This window comes from Myotis yumanensis, unplaced genomic scaffold, assembly GCF_028538775.1.
Source record: "Myotis yumanensis isolate MYYU_CA2020_CCGP unplaced genomic scaffold, mMyoYum1.0.hap1 SCAF_3, whole genome shotgun sequence".
Classification (NCBI taxonomy): Eukaryota; Metazoa; Chordata; class Mammalia; order Chiroptera; family Vespertilionidae; genus Myotis; species Myotis yumanensis.
In genome coordinates, this window is record NW_027223754.1 from 193,626,476 (window position 1) to 193,647,868 (window position 21,393).

At 49.6% G+C, this 21,393-nt stretch overlaps 1 protein-coding gene and 1 long non-coding RNA gene across 2 annotated transcripts in view; one reads left to right on the forward strand and one right to left on the reverse strand.

Moving 5' to 3' along the window:
- The window catches only part of LOC139007417 (uncharacterized), a 65,633-nt gene extending 58,868 nt beyond the window's left edge, over positions 1-6,765 (forward strand). The window contains exon 3 of the long non-coding RNA XR_011470850.1: positions 6,585-6,765. This is a non-coding gene — a long non-coding RNA (uncharacterized lncRNA). The remainder of the gene's footprint in view (positions 1-6,584) is intronic.
- Positions 1-21,393, reverse strand: part of CD9 (CD9 molecule) — a 33,712-nt gene that overhangs the window by 9,650 nt on the left and 2,669 nt on the right. The window contains exon 2 of the mRNA XM_070410830.1: positions 2,447-2,549. Within this exon, the coding sequence (XP_070266931.1) occupies positions 2,447-2,549 (103 nt within the window). The remainder of the gene's footprint in view (positions 1-2,446; positions 2,550-21,393) is intronic.

Genomic DNA, 21,393 nt, shown 5'->3' on the forward strand with positions numbered 1-21,393 from the left:
GGGAGGTGGGGAGGGCCTTCAATGACCTGTGAGGTTCCCAGAAGCAGGTCCTGGCTCCCCCAGACAGTGTGCTCATCACTCTCCTGACACTCTACACGACTTTCCCACCTGTCATCTGCTGGCTGGGGCCACCGATACTTGCGGTTCCCCCCCCTCCAACTACAATTTGGGCGAAATCAAAGGCCCAAAGAGCCCCCACCCTGCCCCCACCCCTGGGTAACATCCGGTCAGTATAGATATTTCCCATTCCTACATAGGGGAGGCCTCCCCACAATGCAGTACAGATAATACAAGAAGCAACTTTCACAGGACTGGGTTCAAATCCTAGCCCTGCCTTTTGAGGGCATGGCGCTCGGACAGGTTATTAACTCCCGAGGCCTCGGTTTCTTCATCAGTGAGATGGGGATCACTCCATGTACGGTAAAGAGTTCCCGGGATTACATTACATAACCACACGTGAGACAGTGAAGGACACACAGAGAAGGGTTAGCGGGAGAGTGTGGGAGCTAGGCCCCCTGCAGAGAACTATGGGAGGTGCCTGGGGGCGCTCCTCAGGAGGACCTGCCTGGAATGGCTGCCCCCGCCTCCACAATCCTCCAGCAAATCTGCTCTCCCCTCTCCCTGCAGAGGGTTCCCAGCAGCCTGGTGTGACATGACATGACAGGAAATGGGAGTGCTCCTGGTCTCCCCCCAGCACCCCGCCCCCGCCCCCGCCCCCGCCCCTCAGCTCTGCAGGCGGCATTCCAGGGCTGCCACAAACTCACAAAAAGCAAGCTGTTGCTAAAACAAGTCGGGGCACTATGGAGACCTGCTCCCTAAAAACTGTGCGCAGTTTAAAAATGCACACATTGTGCTTTTCTTCCCCTCACTTTTTTCTCACAATAGGGAGGCACACCCTAAAAAACCCAACTAACGACAACAACAAAAAATAATAAAAGCCTGGAAACCATCCACAGAGCCCAGGGCCCTGGAACCATGTGCCTGGCCTCTGGGAGGCGGGGAGGAGGTTTGCAGGCTGGCAGCCACCACGCTCTTCCTGAAGGCCTGGGCGATAAGTTTCTTCAGACTGTTTTCTTCATCTTTTTTTTTTTTTTTTAAATAACTTCTTTTGTGGGTGGGAAGGAAATGACCAAACTTATACTTTGAGCCTGAAGATGTGACAACACCATCCTAAAAATAGGGGAAATAGGGGCTGCTTTTGTTTCTTGCAAATGAAATGTTTCCTATTCTGAAACTGGGCAGAAAGTAGAGTAGCAGAGCCTGTGTCGTCCCAGAAACTGGGCAATTGCGTTTGACAGGCTCCCTCAATGCTCCCACTCATTTTAGAGAGGCGTTTACGTGGCGATACGACAGTGAAAAGTGACAGAATGATGCTAGAAAAAATGCCACGGAGCCTGTGGGTACAAAGAAACCCGTTAAGTCAATTCTTTTTTTTTTTTTTTTAATATATTTTTATTGATTTCAGAGAGGAAGGGAGAGGGAGAGAGAAACAGAAACATCAACGATGAGAGAGAATCATTGATCGCTGCCTCCCATACGTCCCCCACTGGGGATCGAGCCCGCAACCGGGGCATGTGCCCCTGACTGGAATCGAACCTGGGACCCTTCAGTCCGCAGGCTGACGCACTGTCCACTGAGCAAAACCAGCCAGGGCATGTTAAGTCAATTCTTGCTTAAATTGGAAACCTTTTCCCTAAAGCAGGAGTGCTTGGCCTTTACACCAGCACCAGGGGTCCAGAGGGCTAGCGTCTCTACTAGTCTCTCTTACTAATTTTGACTGTTATTATCCAGGAGGCAGGTCTTTGGGGGTCTCAGAGCCCCTATCTGAACAATTGGGGAGGAGTCACCTCTCCTTTGCCTGGCACTGTGGTTTCCGCAGGACAAAGCTTTTTGAATTGAGATGATTAAGCCAGAAGACATGAAACGAAGAGGGGATCAGGATCCAGGACAGAGGTTCTTTCTTTTTTTGTGTGTGTGTTAATCCTCACTGGAGGATATTTTTTCCATTGATTTTCAGAGAGAGTGGAAGGGAGTGGGGGAGAGAAACATCAATGTGAGAGAGACACATCGATTGTTTGCCTCCCACACGTGCCCTGACCTGAAAATCAAAACCACAATCCTTCAGCTCTCAGGTCGATGCTCTAACCAGTTAGCCACACTGGCAAGGGCAGGACAGAGGTTCTTAAATCCCCAAGAGTGGCAGCAACTCTGGTGGAGCCAACTTCACATCAGAGAATAGTTGAAACTCCAGACTTAGTCAGCATGAAAAAAGAAACCACATCAGTCAAATGCAAATTCATGGGCATAAATAGCTACACAAAAGCAAAGCTTGAAAGGAACATGACTGACCAATGTGGCCAGAGCCAACGTCTTTCCCAAGGCCAAGTCCCTGGATCAACAAGGCATCTCCGCAGCTGGAGGAAGCACCAAGTCTCCCCACGCTCACCTGTGTAGAAGCTGGAATGACTATTTTCTTGCTCAAAGATACTCTTCGTCTGAGAGTCGAATCGGAGCCATAGTCCAATGGCAAGGACTGCAATCCCAGCAAGCTGCAAGAAATACACAGTGTTGGCATTAATTCTGGCTGCCAGGGAGAGCACCGTCTCTGAGTGCTGAAGGTGGGACCACACTTGGTTTCTGCCCCTCACCCATGTACCTGTCGTAGCAGCAGCCCGTGTAGGACGGGAGTAGGGGATCAATCCATTTGCTAAAAATATCAGTAAGCTGGGAATACTTGTAAATAATTACCTACTAGCAGTACAGCAAAATGGTTACTTTATGAACAATGGAATACTATACAGCCGAGAAAATGAACAACTATAGCAATATGCAATCCTATAGTGCATCTCACCATGTTAAACAAATGAAGAACCCCAAGAATACATGCAATATATCCCATGTAGTTAAATATTACTCTACTGTTTAGGGGTATATAGATGACAAGGGGGAAAAAGTGAAGTGATTATTATAAAGTCGAGTGGTGGTGACCTGTAGTAGGAGGGAGGAGTTCTCACCAGGGAAGAGCACTTGGGGGCAGGGTCTGGGGCACTGGCAATGTTCCAGCTTTTGACTTGGGTGGTGGTGACATGGATATTCACTTCATAGTTATTCTTTAAGCCATTCATGTTTTATGCACTGCTCTGTGTATATACCATACAATAAAACAAGAAATAAGCTGGCCAAAGGGCACACCCATGTGCCAATGAAGGCAGCTGTGATTCCTATCAGATCTCAGAGTCCACCCCCCCCCAGGGCATCCACATTTGCTCCTTTCCCTTTCCACACAGGGAAACCTTACAAGCTGACCTGCCCAATTCTAGGTTTTAGGTACTTGCTTTCTTACCAGTGATCCTTACAAATATCAGATGAGAAACCTCCAAGTGATCTTCCAATCTTATGGAAATCCCATTTCATAGGTGGGCAAGTTGAGATACTGGACTGTAATGGGCAGACTTTCCCAATAAAGAACCAAACTAAGGTGCCAAATCCTGGCCTGGCATTGTTGAACTAGATGCCTGTGGAGGTGGCCTCCTGCCAAGCCCTCTCCCCACCCTCAGGGCCAGCTGAGCTCCATCTCTCACGCTCGTACCAGGGCTTGCTGGGGAGTGACTCAGGCTGCAGTGTAGTGGCCAGCTGGATGCCTGAGGGGGTGGGCTCCGGGCCAACGCCCAGGCACCAGGTTTCACTGGCCCACCCTTCTCAACAGAGACGCCCTACGTCAGAGCCCTGCTCTTCAGGAACCTTGGTTCTCTGCCCCCGGAGAGCTGAGACAGCCCAGTGGTGTGGACAGGCCTCTCTTTCCTTCCTTTTTTGCTCCCCTCCTTTTCCCCATAACTTGGCAGTTCGGTGGAAGAGGAGAGACAGCAACAGTGGAAAGGGTGACCTAAGACCCCCGTGTGCAGTAGTGAAAACCTTGCCGAGACCCGCAGTGGTGTACACTGCCCTGGGTATGTTCCCCAGGGACGGGCTGGAATTCCTGTTCAGAGTTCTACTCTTCAGTCTCTCACCTATAAGCCAGGAAGGTGGCCCTTTCTTGCCTTTTAAGTATGTCTACAAATAAAGGAGACTATATATTACAAGTATTAGAAGTGATTGTGAGAACAACTTTGTCAGCATCTAGGTCACCACAACGACACTCCTACCCCCTTGGACAGTCACTCAGCATCTTCCCAGACCTCCCAGTCCTCACCTTAGGGAAGGCAACACCAAGCAGCAGTAAAAATGACACACCACCAATGGTCCATGGTCGGACAGTACAGAAAAGAAAAACTCATGGGTGCCAGACTTGAAGGAGCAGGACTTTTAGAGTTAAAACAAACCAGAAAGCTTTAGGTTCAAGCAAATGTGGCAGGTCTTCCCTCTTATTAAGACAACACATGCAGGTGAGCGAGGATCTCCTGGCTTAGGCAAAAGACAATGAACATGGCTCCGTGAGTCTCTCTCCCATTCCCAGTCTGGACACTCTGGTTCAGACTGGGTTGTCCTGATTCATTAGAGCAAGGACATGCCGTTAGGTGGGGCCAGCTAGGACTCCCTGTATACTGGGTATTGGATAAGCACCCACTTGACTTCATGGTGGGCAGGCCCTGGCCTAGCTCTCCTGGGTCCTGGAGAGTTAAAAAAAGAAGGCAATGCTTTTCCCACTCCCCCACCTGAACACACGGAGGCCCAATCAGACCCTTGGAAAATGGGAGACAGGCTGCTGGCCTCCTTGCAGACACACAAGCATCAACCTGAGAACCCTGTAGGCTGGAGCTTCACACATAGTGGGAGGTTGTTCCAGGTTTTGGTTAGCACTTAGCCACAGACCTTCTCCTCAGTCCTCCCTCTCGCCCTCATCTTGGTGCTGCTGTTGCTGAGAGGCAGTGTCCTTTATGGTCCTTTCTGTTCTAGGCTTGTGCTTATCAAAGAATTATCTTCAAACCATCTCATTCTTCCAGTGGGTAAAGTTCCTCAACCGCCCCACCCCTTCCTCTGCCAGCAAAGTTCTTAAGTCAGTCACCATGAAAAGAATAAAAACAATCCCACCCAAAGGAACGAAGCTACAAAAGGTGATGGAAGGCTGCACTGTGCACAGAAGCTTCTCATGGGCAGGAGCTGGGTCTCTTTGGGAGTGATGCATGCATGATAATGATGGGGCTCCCTCCAAAACCTCCATCGGTTAAGCCTCTCCCATTTCATAATTTCAAGGATCCCAAGTCAATCTGTAGAAGGCCAGTCAGTTCTCTGGTCTACACGCACAGGTGGCAAGAAGGACATTTCCCAGAGAACTGAAACCAGCAGGGGAAAGGCTTCAGTTCTCACCCAGTGAAAGACAAGGCCAGATACAGGAACACAGGTCCTGCATGTCTGGACCCCATCCCGAACACTTTGCAGAATGGGGGAAGCAGCAGCTGGTTCTGGAGAAATGGAAGAAGCAGCGATAGATGGCAGTCTCATACCTAAAGCCTCACCAAAAGAGAGGGGGAAGGGAGGTCAGGGGCAGGACCGGGAGCACTTGGTTCACCAGAGGAATGAGCCCTGCTGATTTTTTTTTTGGTTGGATCACTGAGCTAATTGGCCTGAGGAGATGCTGTGTAAGCCATTAGCGGCCCCATTTTCTGTAATGCTATTGGAGAAACTGCTTCATTTGGCTGGGTCACAAGGCCATGAAATGAGTATAATTGTCGCTACCTAGTAATGGCTTAAATGGTTGTGGGGGCAGCACTATCTAAGGGGTGCAGAGTATTCTGAGGAGAACTCACTTCTTGGTGTGGCACAGAGGGGGTCCTTAGCCCCCGACACCTGGCTCTCACCTCCACTTACTTGAACACTAGAAGAAACCAAATGGGGAGGGACCATCAAGAATCAAAAGAGAACTTTGACCTTTAAAAAGGGCATCCAGTCAATGTTTAAGGGACTCCAATAAAATAAGAAAACAGGGCCTGGGAGGCCAAGAAGTTGACGGTTTCCTCCCAGGCTAATAACTGATACATGGCAGGAATGTTGGCCATCCACTTGCCATGGCTGCTACTTTACTCTTGCCCATCCTTGTAGGATCTGAACTGAGCAGGTTTGATATGGATGCTCAGTTAGACAACTCCTGCTCATAGAGCCCTTGAAAGGGGACAGAGACCTGCCCAAGATCACCAATTGGTCCAGTGGGGATGGAAGTAAAGAGTCCAGCACCCCTACTTCGTGCCCTGCCCTGCCTGGTTACCTCTCGTTTCCAATTACAGCCAAGCTCCTTTGCCTGTGGGCTAGAAATGGTCTCACCCATTTGATAGTGCAGGGAGAAAAGGGTGGTGTTTTTTCTCTCTATTGTTCTACTGGAAATGTCTTCATTTCTTCAAAGAATTCTTGCCCTAGCTGGCTTGGCTCAGTGGATAGAGCGTCAGCCTGCGGACTGAAGGGTCCCAGGTTCGATTCCGGCCAAGGGCACATGCCTGGGTTGCGGGTGCGATCAGCGTAGGGGGTGTGCAGGAGGCAGCTGATCAATGATTCTCTCTTATCATTGATGTTTCTACCTCTCCTTCTCTCTTCCTCTCTGGAATCAATAAAGAAATATATATATTTTTAAAAAGAATTCTTTTTCTTCACAGAAGATGGGCCATGAGAAAAACAAGACACACGCCCAACTGAGGGCATTCTACAAAAGACTTGACCAGAACTTCTCAACACGGTCAAGGTTATGAAAAACAAGGAAAGACAGAAACTGGCATAGAGCAGAGGAGATGAGAGGAGATGAAGGAGACTGACAACTGTCCCGTGCATTGTGGAGGGGATCCTGGGACTACACGTGTGTGTATCTAATATAAAGAAGATGGGGCCTCTCTCAAGGCTTCCCGTCTCCTTCAAGAACCTGCTCCATTAATCCACCTCTTTTCCTGCCTCTGCATTCTGTCTCTGCCACTCTCTCATCCTTTGCCAACACACATGGGCAGGTGTATCTATCCTGAAACACCAAACAGAAAACAAAACCTCTCTTCCTTCAATCTCACTCCGAAAGGCTGCAGACAGCTTAGGTCGGTCACCAACTTTTAAGGCTTTTTTTCCTGTCTTCACACTGTTTGATCTCCCAGGAGCATGACAGCACTCACCTCCGCCTCCTCCTCACCTGCTCTGTGCATGGGAGCACTCAACATTTCCCAAATAAGTCTCATATGCTCCTGCCTCTGCTCCTGCAAGTCCCTCCTCCTGGAATGTGGTCCTGGCCACCTAGGCCTGCTGTTTCCCCACCAAGATGCCCTCAATCCCTTGAGCTCCACATTGGCTCTGCAGCACCCTCACACCCTCCCTTCCTCTAATGAGTGTGCTTGTCTGTGTCTCTAACCAGAGCTTAGCTCCTTGAGGGCAGGGCCACTTCTTACTCATCTCCATGGCTCCCCTGCCCCATTCACACTTCGGACAAAACGGTCATTAGTAAATAATTATTCCACAAATGAAGGATTACTTCAATGAAAGAGAATATCTGAAACCCACCAGAATTTCCTCCCTGGCCCTCTCCCCTTGGCAAGCCTCCTTTCCCATCTGAGTTTTCATCCAGACCCACCTTCGAATATCTCACAAGAAAAGTCAGAAATTACAAAGAGCAATTACTTGCCCTGAGAAAAACCCACGAGGGTACGTGGTGAATGTCACAGTGAGATTTAGGAGCAAGTCCACATAAAGTCTTTTGAAAATGAGAGTTTATAAAAAGTCCATGCATTGCTGTTTCACCCTCCCCCCTCCTCTCCCCCCAAGAATCCAGTTACACACTCTGACATTTTATGAGCACACAACACAGGTAACCCCGTCTCTGGGGCTTATGACCGCGTCAGGAGCCATGAAACTCGGCACTTCCCCAAGCCCGGGCCCACAGGGAGCAGCTTCCTCGTCTCCTTTCTCGCCACCTAAACACTGTGCTGAAACACCCACGCGAAGACCAGGATCTCTGTGAGTCACACCAGTCTCGCTACAGGGACAGGTCCAGAAAGCTTACACTGAAACGCGCACCTGGAGTCCAAGGAACCAGCTCCAGTTCCAAAGGAGGCTGAAAACAAATCAGAGTAATGCCGCTTAGGGGCACCTGGCTGCTCTGGGCCCCACGCCCGAGTCTGCAAAACGAGTTCCAGTTAGAACCTGAGGAGCTGTTTCTGAAGAGGCCGCCCTATTGACGGAAACACTTAAACTGAATGTGGAGAAAGATGAGGAGGTGATAGGAAGGAAAAGAGCAATTGGCTAATGATGAGGATGTTTCTGTGTGTGTGTTGGGGGTGGGGGGGGGGGGTAGTTTGTGGAGGGTGAACCTCTATCCCATCTCTCAGGTGGAAAGGATCTGCCTGTGGGACAATTCCCACTTCAGTGGAAATTGCTCTGGTGGCAAATGAACTGGGTGGTCTTGGTGACAACCCCACCCTTTCCTCTAGGTCCCTTCTTTCTTCTGTAATATGACCAGCTGTTTCAGAAAAGCCAGAGCTCAGAGAGCAGCTCATTGCCCACAGTGGTTTCTCGGTGAGGCTGGCCTCAGACTTGTGGTCACAGCTGCTACTTTGGGAGGGGGGGTTGGAGGGGGCAGCGGCAACAGGAAGGGGTCTGGGAAGATGGGAGCACTTTCTTTTTTATGTCCCATTGTCTTCCTGCAACAGCCAGGACTATTTGGTGACTTGGGTTAGGCTGTGGTCAAAGAGATGCTGCAAAAGTTTTCGTAGGGGGCAGGTGACCTTGACTCTTACCTGTCACTTGCATGCCTGTGTCACCCAGGGCCTGGCTTCCATAGGCTTTCTGTCAGAATCACCTGGGGAATTCTAAACATGCACCTGCCTCACTTTCATCCCAGGGGAGTCTGTGTTCCTAGGTAATTCAGGTGACTTCGCTGCACAACCCTGTCGAGAGGGCCTGGATGAGTCAAAGGGTGTGGACTTGAGTCTGATTCTGGCACTGCCACTAGGAGCAGTATGACACGAAACACTTTCCTTAGCTTCTTTGAACCCTAGCGTCCTCATTTGTTAAAAAAAATTTGTATGAGAACAGGAATAGATCCAGAGACAAATGGTAGCGAGGGAGGGCGGTTAGAGAGCAATCAAAGGACTTGTATGCATGCATATTAGCATAACCAATGGACACAGACACCGGGGTGGTGGGGGCTTGGCTAGGATGGGAATGGCTGGCGGGGGGGGGGGGGGGGGGGGGGTGTCAATGGGGGGAAAAAAACTTTAGACAATAATAATAATAAAAAATTGTATGATATTTGTCCTGCCTTTGACCTAGGCTGACAGTGAGGATTAAATGAGGGGATGCATATAAAACAGTCTGAAAACTGTGAAGTGCTGTAGCCAGGCAGATTCTGTAGGGGGGGCGCGGGGAATGATAATGACAACAATCACAATGACCCTCGAGAAAGACACGAGACGACAGTGGGGCAATTCATGGCACTTGGCGGACGTCAGTTGCGTGTCCTCCTGTGATCTGAGGAGGTGGCTGGGCGGGAGCAAGGTAATTAGGACACTGGGGTTCTATTTTCTGGTTTCTGTGAGAGCTTGTGAGTGTGGTGTGGTGGGGAGGTGGATAAATTTACCTTCTTCACACCCATACTCGGTCTCTGGAGCTCTGCTGGGATCAGATGGGAACGGCCAAAGAAAAGTGGGGAAGGAAGGTTAAAGGGAGACTGTTGGCTCAGACTGGAGGCCTCTGTCCTTCCTTGGATCACAGACTGCTTCTGTGGGCGAATTAACTCTGCGGCAGGGAGTTATTAAAGGAGCAGATCACGGAGAGGGAGGGATTTTACCTCTTTACTTCCTCCCTTCAGAAAGATAGGTATCAGCCCTGGGTTTGTTTGTTTGTTTTTTAATGTCCTGGACTTAGGAGACCCCTGGCATGGTTGCCCACGGTGCCCAGAAGTTAGCAAGAGACTGAATATCGAGGATACAAGTTTCCCCTACCAGCCTATTCTGGGCCCAAAATACCAGTCATGCTTTAAGGCCTCGGCAGTGGAGATGAGGGCCTCTATGTTCACACAGGCTTCAACAGTTAAAAACAAGTCAGGCCACCCAGACCTGCGGGCTCCGGGCCTCACCCATCTCCATGGCAACCCTGGCTCACCACTGAATGCCAAGCCTGGATGGGCTGATTCACTGTCAGGAGGCTGGGCCCGGCACTGCCAGCAAGAACAAACAGGCGCCTAAGCCCCAGCCCCACCACTTCTTCTAATCCTCTCCTGTATCCTCCTCCCCAACTCCCAGTGAAGGCGGGAGCTGTTGTCTTTGCAAGGGCAAAGCCACTCGGGCAGGAACAGAGGTCTCAGCGTCCTCCCTTATGCGGTCCCACCACACAGTAAAGCATCCACACAAACCAAGCTCCACTCTATTCAGCAGCAAAACCACGATTTGCTTTCATTAAGGATCACAAGTAAACTGTTAATTCATGGCAAAGTTTGAAGATATCAACCAAGAACATCACTAACTTTAGTTTTACTGAGTTGAAAAGCCCCAGAAATCACCATTCTGGAGAACAAGCTCCTCCGCCCCAACTCTCCTCCCCCGCCCCCCGAGTATGATCCTCCTGAGCCATTTCGTCCCTCTAGGCAACTTCTGCTCTTGGGGCTTCTGCTGAGCTCCCCATCTTAGAGCAGCACACAAATCTGCAGAAGCTGGTATCCTCGAAGGCCACTGGGAAACTTTTTCCTAGGCCAATGGTCTTCCACGTGTGGTCTCCAGCTGCAGCAGCAGTAGCATCTGGGAGCTTGTTAGACATGCAAATTCGCTGTCCCCATCCCAGACTTACTCAGTGAGAAAGTTGAGTGGGGTGGGGCCCAGCAACCTGTGTTTTAACAAGTGCCCCCAGATGATTCTGACGCTTGCTCAAGTTTGACAACCACCACTCCAGGTCTTCATATAAAATGCTGAACAATCGGGAAGACGTGGAAAAGCTCTCTCTGGGGGTTCTGAACCCAGAGGCCAGTGAGGAAGGGCAGGCAGCCCTGGATCAGGCTGTGAGCTTTCTCTGGGCTCACGGTTCCTGTGTCAGCGAGAGCTCACAGGCTCAGCCCAGCAGGGAGCAGAATCTCACCATTCCACGTTACACTGTGGAATCTGGAGTGTGGCTCAGATGCCCTCCTAGCACTGTAAAGCCATGGGACTCAGCCGCAGGACCCCCTGAACTGCTGCCCGGTGACAGTTAAGGGGGAGGATACAGGACAGTTAAGCAGGGAGGAAGCATACAGATATTGGCTGGACAACTCCACCTTAAACCCACTGAGCCTGGGAATTCATCGTAAATGGTTCAAGTCAGAACCTGCATTTGGCTTCCAAAAGTGCATGCAGCACACAGGTTCAGTCCTGTGAACGCTCCTCCGCAAGATGCCAAGATGACTCCTGCGGTGTCTAAAGTGGGACACCCTATTAGAAACTTCACCCTGACTTCTGCAGCCTGCATTCTCCCTAGGCCAGGATAGGCATGGGAGGGGCCTCTTCCTCAAACCACCCAACATTCTACAAAAAAGAGAAAAATTTAAGAAATGCAATGAAGTTGTAGGTTATTTCGCTTTAGTGTTAATCGGACTTCTGGCAAGCTTTTCTGTCCATTAGCAACCCCTCCAGAGGCTAGGGGAAGGGAAATAAACATAATAATAGTAGCAATTATCATCTGTGTGTCCCACGTAATAGGAGGTGATTTACATATATTATCTCATGTAATCCTCTCGTCACTCTTATTTTCTAGATGAAACAGGCTCTGAGAGGTTAAGCAACAATTCGCTGAAAAAGACCCAGCCAGCAGGAGGCAGAGGTCACAGTGGGCCACGCTGGACAACTCGGAGCAGCATTCCTCTACACGCCCCCCCCCCCCCCCCCCCCCTGCCACCCGCACACTGTGCCACCTGGTGAGGGAAAGAATGGGAATTCCTAAGAACTTTTCTTGAGAAAAAAGAGGGTGGTCTGGACATGCTGAATTTGGCATGTGACCTAAACCTTAATCTGCCGCTGCAGCGAGGTGATTCAGGTTCAGGGCATCCATCCAGCTGAGGGGAAGCCAAGAGGCAGGGAGGGCACCGGCCAGGAACTTTTCCATTGGGTTTCTCTCTCTCCTGCTGTTGAGACTGGGAGGTGGTGGTCTCAAGCCCACAGTCATTGGGTCCCAGGGACAACGTACCCGTTAGGGCCAGCTCTCCCTTCCTCTCTTTTCTTCCCATTGGTGTCCACACAGAAGCAATGGTGACTGGCTCTGTCCCCCCTCTAGGACCTGCTTCAGGTTAAGAAAGTTCCAGATAAGTGAACAGAAGGAAAGGTGCCGAGACCACGTTTCTTGGTTTGCAAGCAGATTAGATTTCTCCTTTCGACTCCTATTGTTCAGTTCCAAAGGGGAGCCTCTACCCACTGGGCAGTCTTATGGGGACATTTCCAGCAAAGTGCAAACTTGATACCTCTCCTCACCCATTGTTCCCAGACTGGGGCAATCTCTGAAATGGGCATTTTGTAGACAGACAGAAAGACAAGTCCTTTAGTTCATCTTCTTTTTGCTTGTTAATTCTCACTGGAGGATATTTTTCCATTGATTTATTTTAGAGAGAGTGGAAGAGAGGGGCGGGGCAAGAGAGAGAGAGAGAGAGAGGGAGAGAGAGAGAGAGAAATATCATTGTGAGACACATGGATGGGTTGCCTCCTGCACATGCCCTGACAAGGGAGTAAGGGGGATTGAACTTGCAACCCAGGTGCAAGCCCTTGACCAGAAATTGAACTGGTGACCCTTTGGTGCGTGTCTTGATGCTCTAACCACTGAGCACACCAGCTGGGGCTCTAATTCATCTTCTGAAAGGGATGAAGCCCAGTTGTAAAGTTTCAGCAATCCTGTGCGATGCAGCTTTACAGAACTGAAGCAATAAGCTATGGATGAGAGTGAACGTTTAGGACAACCTCAATCTCTGAACAAATGTGAAAGGTATTATATTAGTAACTCCACAACAGCTGCAGAAGCTGACATATGGGCTCTTGCTCATATGTCGGCTTCTGCATTAAATACCCCATTATTCCTCCTGATGGATCCCAAGACTTTGGTTGTATTATTATTTTCATTGTACAATGAGGAAAGTGAGGCTTAAAGAGTCACCACTTTGCTGCCAGGAATCTTCATTTCTAACAAGTCAACTTCCCCTTCCCCAATAATCACCATGTGAGTATGTGAGTGAGTGTGAGTGTGAGTGTGTGTGTGTGTGTGTGTGTAAGTGTGAGTGTGTCTTTGGTACCACATGTTGCTCTTTTACACACCATGGCAGGCTGGGAAGTGGACTATAATAAAAAAAATCCAACCATCCCCGAGAAGCCAGAAGCCAGGTCCCTTGGGGAAGCCAACTTCTGCCTTTTGTGGCCAGATTAATGCCCTGGACTCTGAGAAGATTATGGCACCTACCCTACCACCTAGATAAATCAACATTAAAAAAATAAAATAAAATTAGTATATATAAGTTCAATAGTGCTTACATGCCCCACAATTCCTTGGGCTTGCTTGCCTGCATTGCTGGCATCCTAAGCACATACTCAGCCTGCCCCTTGTCCTGCAACCTCCCTTTCTGGGGATTCTAGTGCACTTGGGGGGTCCCTGGGGAGGAGGGGTGACGGTGGCTCAATAGCTACACTGTGGGTGCCATCCTCTTGCTATGCCTTGCTCTTTTGGGCAATTGTGTTTGAATGTTTAAGCCTGGGCTCAGGCTAGTACAGGGATAATAGGCACATTCCTTGTAGGAGCAAGTGAGAGATTTCCCAGGGAGAAGAGGAATATCGGAAGACGAGTTCTACAGTAAGGCTGTGACCACCCCTTTGGAACCTAAGAGTGCTGGTGGGACAGCCTGACACCCTTCAAGGCAGTTCTGATCATCCCATTGTGAGATGAGGAAAATGGGCTCAGAGAGGTAAAGTAACTTGCCCAGGGACACAGAGCAGGTCTGGGGCAACTTAACTGTCGCGCTCTCCTTCTGTCATGCCTGAGTCTCATCCCTGGTGAAAGGGAGGTAGCTTGGTCTCCTCTGGGGTGTGGCAGAGGATGAAGAGCCTTGTGAACTTTTTCTCAGCACACTTTATGGAAATTAGGGAGCGACCTGGTCTGAACAAGTTCAAGTGTTGAGAAATCCTCCATTCCAAGAACAAAGTGAGCCTCATTTAAAAACCAGAGCTCCTATTCTGCCTAAGAGAGGAGAAAAACTTCAGCTAATATGATGTGCTGGTGTTAAGCAGCTTGGGGCTGAGGGATTGGGAGGGAAGGCCTGTGCCCAAGGTAACCTCTTTCTAAACAAGAAATCTCATTTCAAGTTTCCACTGCCTGCTTGCCAGACGGGTAGTATATACTAGCCAGCCCCTAAATCCACTTTCTGCTGAAAGCAGGCATTCTGATCTTAACCAAAGTTATCTGATGTGGGGGAGTGTTTGGGAGAAGTTTTGCTTTAAATTCCAGAACACCGCTCATTTGTTCTCCATTGCATTCGCTTCACTAAGATGTCTGGCGATCACACACACACACACACACTCCTGCTTATGCACTTTAGCCATATGGACCAGCCAGCTTTCATTCCATCTCTGGAACCGGTTACGCTGCTTGCATGGCCCTGGGTAGTGGAAGACGCCCCTTCTTTTACACACTCCAAGCAATGCCACATGGTGCATGGATCGGCAGTGTTGGCAAATGGCCCTCCTTCCCCATCATAGGACATTCTGAGTAGCAAGCCAGGAAGGGGACAAGAGTCAAGGTTCCCAAACTGCTGTGTCTAATCTATTACCTGCCTATTCCTCTGCCACGATCCCTGCCTTCATTTTAGGTCTCTTAATTACTAGATAGCAAGCATCCCACTATTTGCTATGTCCCATATACTGCTCAAATCGCTTCTTGTATTATTTAATTTCCACAACAGACCCACCAGGTAGGTAATATTAACTTCCACTTTTTAAATGAGAAAACTTGAACACATAAGTTAAAGAAGCTTGTCTGAGATCACATGGCAAATAAGTGGCTGAGTCAGAACTTGAACCCCAAATAGTCTGAGTGCAAAGCCCAAATTTTCAATCATTTTGGTAAATTGTCTTTTAAAAAGTATATTCTTTATTGTGGATAGTACTACAGATATCTCTCATTTCCCTGTTTGTCTTTTTGAATCATTTGGTGATTTTTAAGATCCAGATTTTTTTCACTTTTGTCCTTTCTCCCTCATAGCCACATCTGATCTCATATCAAAAGCCATCTTCTATCCTTAAAGGCCCCAAGACATCCCACCTACAAGAGCAGAGGGCTCTACTTTCTCACCAACAGGAAGGCACCTGCAAAGGCCATGTGGCCTGCAGGTGCCATCTGAGCCTGGGGGAGCCACAGGTGACAGGATCTAGAGAGCGAGCCTGCACTTTCTGTTGCTGGCCTCTGGCCCAAGAGCTTCGCCACACCCTTGCTGCGCTGGCCAGAATGTCAGCGTGGACACAAGCACTGGCCTGGGCAACAGCTTCTCTGGAGTAACTTGGCACATTTTCTTCTTATCCTCGCTTCACTACCACTGCAGGCCCAGCAAGGGCAGACGCTGTTGCAGTGCCCAGTGGCCACCATGTTCCCAGATGAGGCTGTGGTCCATCAAGTGGCCACTGCCCGGTATCCTCTATAAGAATGACCCCCAAAGTGGGACTCAGAGCCTCTGCCCTTTCCACAAAGCACCATTCTGCTGGCAAAGGGAATGAGATGGCATCACCGCAGGTCAGTGCCTGGTGTCCTGGCAGCATCTACAACACACGGACAATGCCAGCTTCCTATAAGACTCAGGGTCCCTCCCTAAATCACCTCTAATAATTTATCTCTAAAACATTAGAGATAATTTAATTTCTATTTGGAATGAGTTTTCTGGTCTGTGGGAGACCAGAGGTTCTCTGGTCTAGAGTTGGGGCCATAATTTGATTAGAGGGGGAAGGTAGAGTACTGAGTAGATGTCCCCGGCTTGTAGAAAAGAAGCTTTAAAAGATGCGAGTGGAACATGAAAATCCACGAGGAAATCGCGTCACGAGGAAATCGCTTCCATTGCACTGGGGTGAGCAGGAGGAAGACACTCAGTGGGAAGGGTTTCCTGCCTGTGGAGTACACATTCTTTTCTAGGAGGTCAGCGCTTCTCAGGAGCGGGGCTGCCAGGGGGTGGGGGTGGGGGTTGCCACCAACCAGAGGGGGGCACTGACATGAGGTGCCCGTGAAAACTGGCACATTGTGAATGCTCACCTAGAAGGGAAGATGTAATTTTGATTTGAACCTGTAGATAACTCTGTGTTGGTCCATTAGGGCTGCTATAACAAAGTACCATACACTGGGTGGCTTACAAACGATAATTTATTTTCCATAGTTCTAGAGGCTGGGATGCCCAAGATCAAGGTGCTAGCAGGTTTGGTGTCTGGTTAGGAATTGCTTCCTGGTTCATAGAGGGCTGTCTTCTTGCTATAATCACACATGGTGGAAGGAAAGAGGGCACTCGTTGGGGCCTCTTCTTTTAAGTGCCTATCCTATTCGTGAGGGTTCCATCCTCAAGGCCTAATCACCTCCCCAAGGCCCCGCTTCCAAACACCATCGCACTAGGCTTTAGCATTAACATGCATTTTGGGGCTATACATTCAGTCTATACAAAACTATCTTTTACTGGTAAAAACATCAAATTTCTATTGACTTGAAAAGCAATGAGTTCACAACTAAGTACGATTTTGCTGATCTTTTCATTTAAAGTGTTAATAAATCAATCTCATCACCTTTCATGCTACTGATTCAATCAATGTAGGCTTAAAGATGAATTAACACTAAAATGCTATAGGAATGTGTTTTGAATTCAAGATAACGGTCTGATTTACTTTATCATACTTTTAACCCGCCATCAAGGATTTTCTGCTGTGGTCCACGTGTTGTGTTTCTGCACCTGGACTCTGACATGCAGCTGAGACTGGAAGACAAGCAAGGGGCTGCCTCCTGAGCAGTTTGGAGGCAGGGACTTGGTAGAAGTCACGGGCCATCAGCCTGGGCCTGAGGGGTTCACTGGAACCGTGATGTACGCTGGGTAAGCTTTGCAGGGTTACTTTCCTAACAGAGCCATCAAGAGACACTGTTTCTACTCCCCTGTACAATGCTTGTCAAAAAGATTGAACAAGAGGGACCCTAAAAGCCCAGATTTCGGATTTTTCTCAAAGGCAACAGTCCTCCAACCTCCCTGGAATCAAATAAATCTGGCCCCTGTCATCTCCTCAGGAGTCCCAAGTCCCCAAACGACCCCCTGGAGACACTTTTTCCTTCCCAAAGTCCTCAGGGGCAAGGCCAGGGAAGACTTCTGTCTCTATTTGGTGGGAAGGAGGAGGAGGGAAAGAGAGCTCCACTCCTCCCGAACAAAACAAATCACCCACGCTATGGGAAACCCTAACCCAAGAAGCCAAACTTGGCTGGAAGCTCATAAAGTCGGGTTCTTCTTGTGGACTAGAAATGCAAAACACTCGTTAAATTAATCGAGAGTCAAAGCCACTCCTTGGGCAATGATTAAGCTGAGAGTCAGAGCAAGGATGGGTGGGGAGGCCTTGATCACCAGGGGCACTTAGGACTCTGAATGCCTTTCTCAGAGTCCTCCCATTAGACACCCATGCAATCCCCAGAAAGCAGGGAGGCAACCCGCTTCTCATGGCAGAAACGGGATTCAAGACAGAGCTGGAAACCAAGGGAGCAAACCCAATACAGGGGGGTTCATAATCTGAGGTGAATGAGCCTCCAGAGAAAAAGCAAATAAAATAAAGTAAAATAAAATAACAATGGACATAACATGTTTCTGGAGGCAGGTCCCATCGATTGCATGGAACTCCCTAAAAAGGCTAAGATCCACTAGTGTAGATGACGGCATATAGTACTTAGCAACTATCCAGAACAAAGTAATTTTTGGGGCGAGGAGAGGAATTACCGGATGGATGTAATTATTATAAAATTACCTCATCTGGAGACAGGATGCTGCTTTCCACAGCTGCATGCCATCACTCGGTGGAAAATGAAAATGTCCCTGGACCGGCATTACTTTTTCCACAGAATGAAACAGGCAAGTGATCTGCAGTCAGACTTCAAAACCATAAACTTAAAACGCGTCTTAAGATTAGTCCTTTTGGTCTTCTGGGTTCTTTCGGTTGCAAAAGACAGCTCTGGATAGTTGAGGACATGGGCCCAATAGGCTCTTACCCAGATTTCCAAACCCCAAAACAATAGTCATTACTCTTCTGTGAGAGGTAAAGACCGTTTCTGCAGGACTTTAGTTGAAAAGACCTGTGGCAGGTCCACATAAAGCCCCATTGACCCCAACCTGGGGGTGGGGGGGGGGGGGGGTGGGGGGGATGGGGGGGTGGGGGGGTAGGGGAAGGGGAGGAACACAGAACATAAATATAGGGTGTCCCCCCCAAAATGTATACACACACTTTGAATAATTATAAAGGCAGTGTTTATTAAAACACATTTCATTTTCAAAATTGAGCTGTCAGCTGTTAAAGTGTGTATGGGGGCGGGGGCGGGGGGCGGAGGGGAGACACCCTGTATGTACCTTCCTGAAGCTGTTCTGCTCTCCAAGTCAACACAAGCAGATCTAGAACACGCAGCCACCAAGCAGGCAACAGGACCGCAGAAGCCACGGGAGCCATGATCCCAGGTCCCTTACCCTCACAGTCGACACACCTGAGAAAGGCCGTCAAGGTTTGTGTTCTTTAGAAAAAAAGGTGCTTTTGTAAGTCTAAGGTATTATTAAGTTCCAGACTGTGCAACCAATTCCAAAAGCCACGCCTCCTTATGAAAGGGAATCGAACGGGAAAACAAAGAGACAGATCAAACCTGGACGCACAGCTTTGCGTATAAGTGGGAAGACTCACAATCCACACACAGGAGGACGTGAGAAGGCTGATCTGTGGTCTGTGGCCGCAGAGGAGTCCACTGCAGAGTAGGTGCTCTGGCAAGGGTGGCCCCCAACAGGGCTGCTCTCAAAGCAGCTCCAAATTCGGGTCTTAAATAGCGGCAGCCTCCTTTGAGTACAAAAGAGTAAGGTTTGGAATGGTGCCCGTGGGCCACTTGGGAAAGAAAGGGGCAGAGTGTGTATGTGTAGAGGAATCCTCCCCACCAACCCCCTAAAAATCAGGAGTCAGATTCTTTTGTTGTTCACAAGCATTTTGAAAAAGTGGCGGAAGCCATCAAGATCCTGGGCTGGGCAGAAGTCTGATTTTCTTTAGCAGATGCGGACACCTGGCCTCACCTCACCTCTCCCCAAAGCTGCCAGCCTCAGTACAAACACAGCCGGCTTTCCCAGAGCTCGGCTGTCCGGGTGCCAAACTCAGGAAGCCATTTCACTTCACCGCCCCAGCAGCTGGTTCAGCCCAACAAGGAAGGCAACAGTTTCTGGGGAAAGCGGCAGGTTGGTTGGGAGGGGCTTTACCACCCTCGAGCCCACTAGTCCACACCCTGCCCAGACCCAGAGTCTCTGCCTCCAGTTTTATTTTCAGAAGTGGGGCACCCCCACCCTCCACCTCCCCACCCGCTCAAACGCATAGCCACACATGAAATGGAGTCAGCGCCCAATCCAGAGCAGGCAGAACACGTGTGGATTGAGAGTGTGCTCCGGGCTAACCTGTGGTCTGCTCTTCCACACTTTTTAGGAAATTGCTCCCACCTTCTGCATCGCCTCGATCTACTTTCCACTGTGAGCAACAATAGCTACAGGAAGTTTACTCTGCCTCGAGTGCTAAGAGCATCACACACAATCTCTTATTTCACCCCTCCCCCATGGGGCAGGCTCCAGCTCCATCTGGTGATGGGTAAATCCAATCCAGAGCTGGTGCTCCGGCCGCTAGCCTGTACTACCACAATGGCTGAGGGCGACGGAAACAGAGAACCCTAAACAGAGAGACCCCACTCAGGGGGAGCAGAGGGAACTGCGAGGTTAACAGGAAAGACACGTAAGAAGCAGGCCCCAGAGGTAAAGGTCCCCGGCTCTGAGGACAAGCCACAGTACTCATAGTACACCCCACTGCCTGACTCCACTTGGGGTTGTGTGGGAAAGTCCTCTTGCTTTAGGCAGTGGGGAAGGGGTTGGTTTCACAGATTGAGCTTGAGACCATTTGCTCCAACCCACTGGTTTTACAGATGAGGAAACTGAGGCCTGGAGCACAAAAATGACCTGCCCAAGACTTCAAAGTGTGTGGGGGACACAGCTGGACTAACACCCAATCTCTGAATTTCCATCCGGGTCTCTGCTCATGCTTCTAAGAAGCCTCCGTTAGGTCCAAGGCAGCACCATTTCTTGGGAAAGAGAAGTCCCTGGCTAGTCCCATCAGTGAGGGTGGGTAAGAGGTGAAAGGCAGTGAATAAAGGGGCAGAGGGAGGTGTGGGGTGGGTACTGAGCCCTCTAAATGCAGGCTTAGGATTTGGGGGGAGGGGATGGGGAATAGACCAGGAAGACAGGTTCCTGGCCTGACCCTAGCCTTGGTTCCCCTCTTACAGCTTGAGAGTTCACCACTCTCACAGTAACATGTTTTCCCTTGCAACCTTTTTTGGGGGATGGGTAGATAGGGAGGTCTGAAGGAAATGGAGAAACAACTGGAATAGAGCTGGGAAGTTAGGGTTCGGGGGGCATTGGAAGAACAGACCGATTGCTGCTTGGGCTGTGGGCATCAGAGGCCCCGCTTGGGGTAGGGCTGGCAGCGCAGGCAGTCACTGAGGGTCCCACAGGGATGAAAGTGGGGGCCAGGGAAGAGGCACCCCCACATACCTACCCTGCCCCGATCATCCCACTGCCACTGAGGTGGGCTTCTTCTCACTGGACCCCTGCTAGACCACCTTCCTCAGCATCCTCTGTTCAGGAGGTGCTGGTGGCACCCTGGCCTCAACTCTCACTTTCCAAGGCCCACATCAGGTTCCGGATTCCACGTTTATAAATTCCTTCTCTCAAGAGAGAAAGGAAAGTGCTGACATCATAACAATCCAAGCAGTTCCCTTACACCACAGGTTCCCTTAAAAGATGTCTAAGAGCCTGTTGCCGCCCTTCTTCCATTCCCACTCGGTTAGGTATGGAAGGTTGGGATGGCGAGAGCACTGGACCTGAAGCCAACCAGATCTGCTTTCAAACTGCGTTCTGACGCTCTCCAGCCCATGACGCTGGATAAGTCACTTAACCTCTCTGGGGGCCAGTTTCCTGCCCATCTGCCCATCAGTAAAATGGGGATAATACTTCCTGCTCCGGCTGTACAACGGTGGCTTGAACTTGCAGACTACAAAGTACTTCACAAGTGCATTGCAGTGTTCCTTTGTTCCATCACCTCCTAGGGGATGAGGACTTCATCTCTACAGGGACCTCGATACTACTGAACAATAAATTCAGAAAAACACAGCTAATCCTGAACCCGCCCCCTCCCTCCCCACCAGCCTATTACCAGGCCCCCC